At 62.7% G+C, this 10,986-nt stretch overlaps 1 protein-coding gene across 1 annotated transcript in view; it reads right to left on the bottom strand.

Moving 5' to 3' along the window:
• Nucleotides 1–1,614: 1,614 nt before the first annotated feature.
• The window catches only part of BCAM (basal cell adhesion molecule (Lutheran blood group)), a 12,604-nt gene continuing 3,232 nt past the window's right edge, over nt 1,615–10,986 (bottom strand). The window contains exons 2-16 of the mRNA XM_006911853.3: nt 10,927–10,980; nt 8,927–9,048; nt 8,066–8,294; nt 7,902–7,972; nt 7,647–7,743; nt 7,357–7,539; nt 6,751–6,887; nt 6,258–6,414; nt 4,195–4,310; nt 3,948–4,089; nt 3,620–3,756; nt 3,296–3,440; nt 3,067–3,211; nt 2,161–2,278; nt 1,615–2,081 (exon numbers count right to left, since the gene is read on the bottom strand). Of these exons, the coding sequence (XP_006911915.1) occupies nt 2,076–2,081; nt 2,161–2,278; nt 3,067–3,211; nt 3,296–3,440; nt 3,620–3,756; nt 3,948–4,089; nt 4,195–4,310; nt 6,258–6,414; nt 6,751–6,887; nt 7,357–7,539; nt 7,647–7,743; nt 7,902–7,972; nt 8,066–8,294; nt 8,927–9,048; nt 10,927–10,980 (1,859 nt within the window). The 3' untranslated portion in view covers nt 1,615–2,075. The remainder of the gene's footprint in view (nt 2,082–2,160; nt 2,279–3,066; nt 3,212–3,295; nt 3,441–3,619; nt 3,757–3,947; nt 4,090–4,194; nt 4,311–6,257; nt 6,415–6,750; nt 6,888–7,356; nt 7,540–7,646; nt 7,744–7,901; nt 7,973–8,065; nt 8,295–8,926; nt 9,049–10,926; nt 10,981–10,986) is intronic.

Genomic DNA, 10,986 nt, shown 5'->3' with positions numbered 1-10,986 from the left:
AACAGGAAGAATGTCCCCTTTTTCTGTCTCATGGGGAATTTATTGCACTTGGGGTTGGATTTGAGGGTTGTTTTTTTTTTTTTTTTAAAGAGTATTCAATTCTGTCATGGAGAAAACAGGAAAGCCACACGAATAAAGAGACAGATGAAAGGAGGCATAGATATGAAGAAGCAACTCACGAGGCCTGTGAGATGTATTAAGAATGCGAGCTAAACACAGAGGAGGAGGATGGAAGGATCGAGTGAGCTTCAAGTTCCAGGCGTCCTAAAGGTGCTTCTCGTTGGTCACTCTGGCTCTGTTCCGTGAGTCCTGTGCCGAGGTCACGCAGGTAAAAGCCGGGCTCATTTGCCCCGCTGCGTGGCCCTGGGAGCTTCCGGGTGCAGACCCCCTAGCTCGTCTTCCATTCTGGGGGTTACAACCACACCGTGGGGAGTGAGGTGGGACTCAGTTGCCGTGAGTCTTCGTACCCCAGAACTCAGGCGACCTTTGACCGCTCGTACCCCGAACTAAGTGCGTTAACCTGATCCACCTCTTTGTTTCTTGCGTTTGTTTTAGACCGATGCAGCAAAACCACGGGACCGGAGCACCTGAATCAGGCCGGTGGGCTCTTCTGCTTGAGGCGTCTGCACGGGCTGCTCGGGCAGCTACCAGGAGGCTCCCAAAGCTTCTCACCAGTTTCTCACGGCCACAGATCCCACTTTGTCCTTTTTGTGGCTGAGCAAACCCAGGACGGAGAGGCGGAGTCACTCGCTGAGATTAGGTGTCTGAGTGCAGAGACCCCCTTGTGTGCGTGTCCCCCAGGGATCGCCAAGCCCAAGCCTTCCAGCAGCCCAGGTGTGATTTATCTCTGTTCGATGGCTTCAGGGAGGGAAAGTCCCATGGCCAAGGTCACACATGCCTACCTCCCACTACCCTCCCACTGCCTCTGGGGCGTTTTTTTTTTTTTTCTTTTCTGGCTGTAATTCTCTCTCTGTATCCCAGTTATCACCGTGTTTCCGTGTTTCTCGTAGTCTTTGCCTCCATTTATCTGTCTGTTCTCTGCCTCTCTCTCCCCTGAACCTTTCTGTCTGCGTCTGACTCCGTGCTGCCCCAGCCCATCCCTCTTACCGCCCTTCCTCTCTCAAACCCCTCTCCCTCTGCCTCAGTCCCTCTCTCTGGCTGGCCTCGCTGTTCCTGCTGCCTCTTCTCTCTGCCGGTCTGGGTTCCTTCAAGCTGCCCCTCCTCCCTCAGCTGCGAGAACCGTGCCTTTCCCAGAGGAGGCAGCTCCGTCCCTAATTCCATCCATTCTGTAGCTCGGAGTTTCTCGCAGCTTCAATTCCCTCTGGGGCTCTGGCAAGAGAGCCTGGGAACTTTTACTTAACGGGACGGCACCCTGCCTGCCAAGCAGGCACCGGTCTTCAGGGACCAGGCTCGGTGCCCTCCGGACCCCTGGCATTTCTCCTTCCCACCCTCGGCCAGCTGAGTCACCCTCTGCTCTCTCCCTGTCTCATTTCTTTCTCCATGACATCAGACTTCTCCCAGGTCTCGAGAGGGGGCGGGAGGAGCAGTGGGAAGGGGAGTGGCACCTGTACCCCCTTCCCCTCTCATCCGTTAGAGGAGGCTCTGGACACAGGATGGTGTCAACGTGACAGATAGCATTTATTCCAGACTCCAGTGTCCACAGATGAGGGGGCGGGGCCGGGGGTGGGGATCCAGTGTCAGACTATGCAGCAGGACGTCAGGTGGGGGGACTAGCAATGGAGGCAGGAGGTAAAAATAGCCACCGGCCAGCCGACCCGACCCTCAGAGCCCCATCCCAGGCTGGGCCCTGGGCTCGGCTCCAGGAGCTATTCTGGGACCTGGGAGAGTCATACTCCCTGGAGGAAGGTCCCCTCCCACCCCCCCATCACACCCTTCCTCCCTCCTGGCAGCAACAGCAGCAGCTGTAGGTCCCTGCCCAGCCTGCAGAGAAAGGAAGGGAGGGTGGAGTGGGAAGACCAGGAAGGCGAGGGCGGGCGGGGCGTGAGCAGGGCTGGTTCTCTGATGCCTGCAACTCCAGGTCAGGTCCAGTGACTTGCCTCTTGGAGGTCCTAGGCTCAGCACTGGGGAGAAGAGGGACCGGTTAGACCCCCCCACAACTGCAGGCCCCCTCTCCACCAGGGTGCCCAGGCCCTCACCAACCTCATCTCTGAAGCCCCCACTGCCACGCCTGGCTCCTCCAGAGGCACCTCCCATGAGAAGGCCTGTCTGCTCCGTCCGCTGGGACCCTGAGTGGCTCAGCTCCGGATCCCCAGGTGGCCTGGGGGGAAGAGGTAGCCTGTTGGAGGCGGTCACAGCAGGGGAAGGAACTGGGGATGGGGTAGGGGGCGGGAACGGCATTGGGGTTAGGGATGGGGTGGGGCTAGGGTCGAAGATGCTGCTGGGGTTGGAGATGGTAGCGGAGTTGGGGTCAACTCGGGGGCGGGTGTGGGAGTAGCTGTGCATTGGAGTTGAAGGTGGTCATGTGGTTGGGGTTGGAGATGAGGTTAGATGGGGTGAGTCTGGAGTTAGGAATGGGACTGAGATGGGGTTGGGGGCCTTGGCCATGGGGATATAGTCGAAGGTGGGTTTGGTGCTATTTGTGGGTTGGAGCGAGGGGTGTGGTGGGGGAAAGGTTGGGACTGGAGAAGCTGGAGTTCCAGGTGAGGCTGGGGTCGGGGCTGACGATGGAGAGATGGAGAGGTCAGTTGGGCGGGCTTGGGGGTGGGGGTAGGGTTGGGACTGGGGATGGGGTTGGAGTTGGTGATGAGGATGAGATGGGTTTGGAGGGGAGACGGTTGAGATGGTCGCGTTAGGGTTGGGATGGGAGTTGGGGATGAGATGGGAGTTGGGCAGGTTAGGGATGGCGTTAAGCTGGGCTCAGGGTGGGTTTGAGGATGCTCATGGGTTGGGTGGGGCGGTAGTTGGGGATGACGAGGGGGAAGGGATGGTTACGGACTGGGTTTGAGGTTGGAGATGGGACTGCATTGCATCCGGGTTTGGGGGCGAGGTCAGAGGTGGATGGGGTTTGGGTTACAGAGGTCGGTTCTGCGGGTGCAGGCCACTCACGGAGCCCCCTTCTCCCCCTGCCGGCAGCAGCCGGGGCGCCCCTTGCGTCTCATGCAGTAGAAGGCAGCGACCACGAGGAGCAGGAGGCCCACGCTGACCGCCACGGCCATGACGGCCACTCCGGCCTGGGAGGTCTGGGGGGCCACTGTGGGGACGAGACAGAGGAGACGCTCAGCAGCCACACTCTGTGCGCCCTGCGCCCGGTCCTGTCACCACCGCGGCTACTCACCGGGGCCGAAGTGGAACACGTGCCGGGTATTCCCGTGGGGGTTGGAGGCCTCACAGTACACACCGTCTTGGCTCAGGGCACTGGTCACCTTCAGGGTCAGGGAGCTGCTCACCCAGCCCTGGCCTCCGGAGGCTGGCTCTGCTGGCTGTGGAGGCTCGGGTCAGGCCTGGGCCCGTGGGATCAAGGGCTGGGGTGAGGGCAGAGGTGATGTCCTGCCCCCCAGGAAGTAGGAGAAGGGGGCACAGTGTTTGGATCGGTGATGGGGCAGGGTCCCCCGGGGACCTGGGTCCCGGAGAGTTCACAGGGGACAGGAGGGGCCCTTACACTGCCTCCCATTTGGCTCCAGTTGAGTTTGGGCTCCGGGTAACCGCGGGCAGAGCAGACCAGCCTGACTTCATCCCCTTCTGTCCAGCTGCCCGCGGCCTTGGGCAGAGTCTCCTCTGGCCTTAACTCTGGTGACCCTGTGGGTGACGGGGGTGGGAGCGGAAAGCGGTGAGGAGGAGGCAGGCTGGGGAAAAGAGGGAGCGAGGACGAGGAGGAGACAGGGGAGAGGCACAGAGCAGGGCACAGAGGGCCCAGCCATGGCCCCGTCCCGTCGGTCCCGGCCCTCCAAACCCACTGTCCCCAGCCCAGGTTGTCCCTACCCCCGAACCTTCAACCAGCAGCCTGAGGATCCGGTTGCGACTCAGGAGGGGGACTGTGGGCATGGAGGCCTCGCACGTGTAGCTGCCAGCAGAGTCAAAAGTGACAAAGCTGAGCGAGAGCGTGGGGCCCTCCCCCAGGGGCATCGAGTCCTGTGGGGTGAGGAGAAGAGAAGAGGCCAGGCGGCATGTGAGAGGAGGGGAGGGGGCGCGGGGAGGGAGGGGGTCCCAGGGCGGGGGGGCTCCTCTCCCCCTCACCTTGGTCCAGCGTAGCGTGGGGGTGGGTAGGCCTTGCACGGAGCAGTTCGTGGCCAGGCTGCCGCCCAGGGGTAAGGCAAGCTCCTCCCCATTGCTGAGCTCGAGGGGGTCCAGGTCTGGAGGGGGTACAGACTGTCACCTTCCCCAGACCCTCACCCACTCGCTTCGGGGCGCTCCAGGGCTGTCGTGGGTGCAGACGCGAATGCACGAGCGTCAGCGGAGAAGGCCAAGCCTTCCTCCTCGTTCACCCCATCTCCACGAACTGTCCTCTCTCCCGTCTGGGCCAAATCTCAAGCCCAAACCTGGGAGTCTACCTCCAAAATCCGTGCCCGCCTCGGCCACTCTCCCCCAGAGCTGACGTCTGGGCCCAAGGTTAACGGACGACCTTGAAGGTGGGCGGTGTTCCTGCTCTGACTGACCACCAAAACCTTGTGCTCAAGCCCAGACCCTCGCCGTCTCCTGTCCACTGCCCTTTCGGTCGTCAAGTCTTTTTCTACTCTGCCCGCTAAATGGATCCTTCCATTTTGGGCCTCCCAAGGTCCAGCTGCCTTGACCGCTGCAGTCACCTCCTGGCCGGTCTCCCGGCTGGGCAGGACTCTTTCTTTCCAGTCCATTCTCCACTGTGTAGCTAGAGGGATCTTTTTGAAATATCCCTCTGGTCAGCCCTTCTCTCTGCTTAAAATCCTGCAGCCCCCGTGGCATAAAGGCCACGTCCCTTGACCAGGCCCAAAGGCCCTGCTGGTCTGACCCCTGCCAGCCTCCGTCTCCCGCCCTCCTTCCTCGCCCCCTGAGCTCCAGCGGCCTTTGCTGTTTCTGTCCAGTTTGCCGCGTTGGGTCCTGCCTCAGGGCCTTGGCACCTGCCGTTCCCTGTGCCTGGAGCGCTCGACTTCCGGCTGTTTGCATTTCCGCTTCCATTCTGTGGTTTCCTAGTCAAATAAATGTCCCCTTCTCGGAGAGGCCTCTCTGACCCCCTGTTGTGAATACTCAGATCTCCCCTCCAGCTGTTGCCAGGGCCGTCAGCTGTCGGCCCTCAGCTGTCGGGCCTCTCTGGGAACGGCCTCAGCTGCTGAGCACCCCTCGCTCAAGGCCATGCTTCCTTCCTCAGGCAGCTCAACAGCCAACGACTGGTTGATGTGGGGGTATCCAGGCCAGGGCCCCTCGGCCCGACTGTGGACATCCCAGCTTCCAAGTGCCCTGTGGGCCGACCGAGGCCTTCTGACACTGCAGCCCAACTTCTCCCTCTGCCCCCAACTGCTTCCTTCCCCTCCCCACCCCCCAGTAGGTGCGGATGCCAAGGCCCTCCCCATAAACTAACTTCCTGCCTTCAGAATCAGCTTCCCGGTTAATTAGATATACAAAAATGGTACTTGTTGATTTAATTTGTGATTTTTGGACTAATTCCTTATCCTATGCATCCACGTTAGTCCCTGCAGACGCAGGCTTGCTACCCCAAAGTGTCTTGTTAGCATTTACCATCTGTCTCCCCTACTGGGTCGGGAGCCCTGTGAAGGCGAGGCTCAAGCTGTCTTGTTTGCAGGTGTGTCCCCAGCACCTGGCACAGGGTCTAGCCCCAGGCAGGGAGGTGTAAGGAATGCTGAGGAGGAACACGGCCTCAGGGCCCCACGGGGGCGGGGCGGGGGGAAGGGGAGCAAGTGAACTGAGAGAGCTTCTTAGAAGACCGGACCCGAGATCCTGGTCAGAAACGATGGGAGAAGGATGGGGAGTTACCATGGGAATGAGAGGAGCTGGGGTGTGATGAGGAAAATGCGTTGGTGGGAGAGCAGAGTCGGCCACAGGTGAAGCCGGCCAGGCGGGCCCTACGAGCTGTGCTGAGGCACCTGGGCTTTCTCCCGAGGGCACTGGGGAGCCACGGCAGGTTCCAGAGCAGGGGAAGGTCAAGTTCATGCTCTGGAAAGGGCTCTCTGGCTGGCTGCCCGGTGTGGGAGTCTGGACGGGGCGGGGGGCGTCTGGACCATACATTAGGCGGCAGGGCCGTGGCGGGCGAGGGTGACGAGGCAGCCTGGGCCAGGGTCCACCCCCCCCAACCCTCCCAGGGCTCTCACAGGCCACGCGAAGCTCCAGGGTCTGGGAGAGCTCGGCGTCCTCGTCAGCGTCGTAGTCCTCCACCCTGCAGCCGTAGGTCCCACTCTGGCCCCGCTGCACCCTCTCCAGGGTCAAGTTCCCCTCGAGATTTGTTTTCAGCACGTCTTCCTGCTTGTCCTGGGTGACCAGGGATGAGGGACTCGGCTCAGGAGCCACCCTGGCCCGGCGGGGTCACGCTCGGTCAAGGTCACCAGGCTAGCATCATGCGAGGTCAGAGCCCGCTGGAGTAAGCGGGCAGAGGCCTTGCTGGGCCGGGGGTCTCTCGAGTCCGGGATCATGCTCAGTTGGGACTCTCTCGAATCAGGCGTCAGAGGTCCCATTAGCTCCCGGGTCCCTGGCCCGGTGTCTTGCTAAGCCAAGGGCCACCCAGGTGAAAGGTTAGAAGTTGGGACAAGTCAGTATGTCACAGAGGTCAAGGGCCAGGGCTTCCAAAAGAACGACGGGGTGAATCACCTGAAGGCGGTAAAACGTATACTCCGGGCTGGGGCTGCCGTCACCACGGCAGAACAGCTGCACAGAGTCGCCCTCGCGTACCCAGCCCTCGGTGGTGGCCGGGCTGCCCACCCAGAACTGCACGTGCTCCGTGGGATCTAAGGGGAAGGGGAGGGGGAGGGGTGCTTACGGTCAGGGGCAAGGGCCGGTCAAGGGCAAAAGGCAAGGCTGGGTCGAGGGAGAGAGGTCATGGCTGCAGCAAAAGGAGAGGGCTATGGTTGCTCGAAGGTTAGAGGCTTCGGTTCACAGGTTCGGGGAACAGAAGGTGGAGGCTGAGACGAGCTGAGGTCAGCGTGAGATCCGGGGACCCAATTTGGTGTGAGAGGACGGGGCGCGGTTTAGTCACGAAACTCCAGGAGGCTCATAATGCGGTGGGGGGTGAGAAGTCCGGGTGGGGTCATGCTGCTCTTTAAGGTGAGAGGTCAGCAACCAGAGCACGGTCCAGCATGAGGTGGGGAGAGGGAGGGCCAGAGGGGACAGTGGGGGGGGGTGGGCATGCTTGGAGGGTCAGGCCTCAGTGAGATGTGGGGCCCGAGGTGGGGGAGAGCGGGGCCAGCACGGACTCACAGTGCAGGGTGAGGCCGAAGGGAGGGCTGTCCAGGCGGCCATGCTGGCCCTTGGGCAGGAAGTAGTGCACGGAGCAGTGGAAGCTGGCGTCCCGGTCCGTCTTGTGGAGCCGCAGGTAGAGGGTGCTGGTGAGAGACTGCAGGCCGGAGGCCTCCCGCACCGTGCGGCTGGTCATGTAGCCCTCTGGGAGGGCGGGAGGGGGCGGTCAGCAGGTGGCAGCCCCCACCCCACCGCACCCCACCCCACCCAATGCTAGCTGCATTGCCACATCCCGTCCCGTGCCTGCTCACCTGAGTTCACCTCCATGGGCACCTGCAGGGGCTCCCCGTTCCGATGCCACGTGATCTGGGGGGCTGGGTTCCCGTTGTGGCTGTTGCAGGTGGCAATCTGCAGCAGACGCGGACATGGCTGGCCCTGGGCTCTGAGCCAGGACCCCGAACCCTGGTCCCCGGTCCTCGGGAGTTCTCCCCACTCAGATGCAGGGGTCTGGGCCCCCCAGCCCATCCCTCTCCCCAGACCCCATCATCCAGGTCCATCTGAGGTACCTCCTGGGCAACGTCGTCCGTCACAGACAGCGTCCCTCTGTTGGGGGCAACCTCAGTGGCCTCTGGTTTTGCTACGGGGGTGGGGTGGGGAAATGTTACTGTCAGAAACCCCTGGCGGGGCTCTCCCCTGTCCGCCCCTCCCCAGGGTGTCCACAGACACTCACCAAATACCTGGAGCCTCACGGTGGCCTCGGCAGTGACCGTTGCTCCCACTGTCACGACGCACACATAGTCCCGCTCGTCACCCACCTGGGCCTCAGCCAGCACCAGGCGCCCCTGGGAGTCCAGCTGGTACGGGGGACTGCGGCCCCGGGAGCTGTGCACCCCGCCCCGGATCTCGGAGCCCCGGAGTTCGCCCGAAGCCAGGCGGTGGCGGGCCCCGGAGCGGTCGGCCTGTGGGCAGGGAGCGCCTCAGCGCGGGGCTGCCTGGCGGCCCTCCTCAGGGGCTCCGGCTCCTTCTGCTGCTCTGTGGCTCGGCTCCTTTCCCCCGTCCCCCCTTGTCCTCTCTCTCTGGCCCCTCGGCCCCTCTCTCCACCCCCTTCCCGCCCTCGTCACATTTGCACATTTGCTCCGTCCCCCTCGTCCTCCGCTTCGCTCGGTTCCCCTTTCTCTTCCGCCGTCCTCCGCCCTCTCCCGCCCGCCCGGTCTCGCTCTGCTTCTTACTTTCCTCTTTTCCTCTCCTTAGTCCCACCCCCCAGTCTTGCTTTCTTGGTATCTGTCTCTGGATGTCCCTTCTCGAGAGGACCGGGGGGGCTGGACATCACCTCTGCCCTCACCCCAGCACTTGGAAGGGGGACTGACTAGTCTCGGCTGTGCCCGGATGCCAGGGGCCCCTGGAGAGTGCCTTCCCTTTGCTGGGCCTCAATTTCCCCATCTGTAAAATGGAAAGGTAGCAGCCTCGTGGTGCACTTAGGGTCCTTTGGACTCTGACGAGAGAACGGATGTTTACAGCCCCTCTGCTCCCTCACTCCTGGACCCCCCCACCCCCTGCTGCCACCCTCTGGTCCCCAGCCCGAAACACTCACCAGGAACCACTCCAGCATGAAATAGTCGTGGACTCCCAAGGGAGTGCAGTTCAGGGCGACGGACTCCCCCCTCATCACCTCCACCAGGGGGGGCACAGACACCTGCACCTCAGCTCGGGCATCTGTGGGAGAGAGACTGAGCTCTCTCTCTCCCACTGCCACCCATAGGGAGAGCCCTCTAGACAGAGCGCCTCTTCCCCCGGGACCCAGGAGTCGGGCCCCCAGCCCCTCCTCCCTCAGACCCAGGAGTCCGGGCATCCCCCCTCCTCCAGCGCCTCCTCCCCCAGACTCAGCAGCTCCTTCTCTCTCCCTCTCTCATCTCTGTGTCTCCAAGCTTCAGATCCATCAGCATTTCCCTCCATCTCTCCCTTCACCTGCAGAACGAGGGGCTCCTGCCGTGGGTGACACAAGGCCCTAAGAGCCTCCATTCGATCCTCCAGGGTAAAACGGCACCTGTTGGACCGAATGCCCCTCACGGGCAGGGCCAGGGCTAGCTCATCCCTTTGCCTCACTCGCTCTGTGTAGGGCCTGGCCCAGTGACATGGGATAAAACGTCTCCATCTTAGTCTCCGTCTCTGCCCGTGCGTCTGTCGCTCTGGGGCTCCGTCTCTTAGTTCCCCTGTCTCTGCCTTTCTCTGTCTCTCTCAGCCCGTCACTCTGTTTCCATCTCTCTCAGCCCCTGGGTCTCTCTCTCCCTCATGAGTGGGGGCCTGGGATGAGGTGTGGGCTGCGGCTGGGCCTGGAGCTGAGGCGGGGTGGGTGTGTGGGGGTGGTGAGGGGGGACAGGGCTGGGCAGGTTGCAGGAATGTGGGAGGGACAGGCTGGCTCAGACCTGCCCGGCTTGGAGCCAGAGCCCCCTACCCGCCCCTTGGCCCCTCTGCCTCTTTGATGGTGGGGTGGCGGGGAGAGCTTAGGTGCGTCACCTGGGAACAGGACAGGTTTGAGGCCCTGGATAACCCAGGTTCCGAGGGAGAAGGGAACTGGAGGCTTAGACTCCTGGGTCCTGGGGGAGTAGGTGGATGGGCCTGGACTCCTGGCCCTAGATCCTGGCAGATAGGGCCATTCTCATCGGAAACCATCGGAAACCGCGCTCTCTCCCCCTCCGGGCTGGCATCCTGGCATCAGCTCTCAGTTCTTAGAACCTCCCTTCCCTTCTCCGCCCAGCCTGGTCCAGCCCTGCCCCTGGGGACCCACTATTGGCGGTGCTTGTGCCAGGGGCCTGGATTCCCGGAGACCCACCTCTGGCCTGAGGCCTGTCCCAGGGGAGGGGGCGTGGGGCCAGGCAGGTGCCTGGGGCTGGGTCTCGGCAGCAGAGAGCAAAGACAGAGAGATCCCCCTCTCCTCCCTAGTCCCTCTCAGCTCCTGCCCCTCCGCTGCCAGCCCCCGGGGCCTCCTCCCTCCCACCGCCACACAGGTGTGTGGATTATCTGGGGCCCGGGAAGGGGCACTGTCACTCGGAAACACTGTGTTCCACTGTCGCTGCCCAGGGCCAGCACTCCGGCTCGTCCCTGAGGCAGGCGGGCCCTTTAGAGTCTGGGCTCTGAATCTAGATGGCGAACCTTCAAGCGCCTGCGACTCTGGTTTCTGGCCGTAGGGTCCCCGACCCCCTCAAAACTTGACAACCTTTCAGGAGGGGAGCCCTGGGGTTCTGTTCTCCTGGGTTCGGGGGGGGGGGGAGCCACTCCAGCAGCTGGGGCCTGGACCCCTGGGTCTGAGAGAGCAAGGGGCCCAAGACCCAAATCCAGGGGCCCTCTGGGCTCCTGGGTCCAAAGTGGCCGGAGACTGTGACCTCTCTGGTGGCCTCTAATTCATTGTCGTGGTGTCCCCAGCTCCTGTCACCAGGTCTCTCATTGGGAGGGACGCCCCCCATGCTATCATATCCCTCCTTTCCGGGGTCTCCAGGTTTGACTTCCTGGAGGGGGTGAAAGACCCTTCCCCCTTTCTCCCTGCGGTCTCCAGGGGCCGTCCCCCGTCGCGCCCCGTTCTCGGCCCGAGCATACCTGGCTGCGCCCCCAGCAGGAGCGCCAGCACCAGCAGCCGCGGGGCCCCGCGGCCCGGCC

This window comes from Pteropus alecto, unplaced genomic scaffold (assembly GCF_000325575.1).
Source record: "Pteropus alecto unplaced genomic scaffold, ASM32557v1 scaffold194, whole genome shotgun sequence".
Classification (NCBI taxonomy): Eukaryota; Metazoa; Chordata; class Mammalia; order Chiroptera; family Pteropodidae; genus Pteropus; species Pteropus alecto.
The sequence above is the reverse complement of the archived record's forward strand: the minus strand, read 5'-3'. Positions and strand labels throughout refer to the sequence as shown.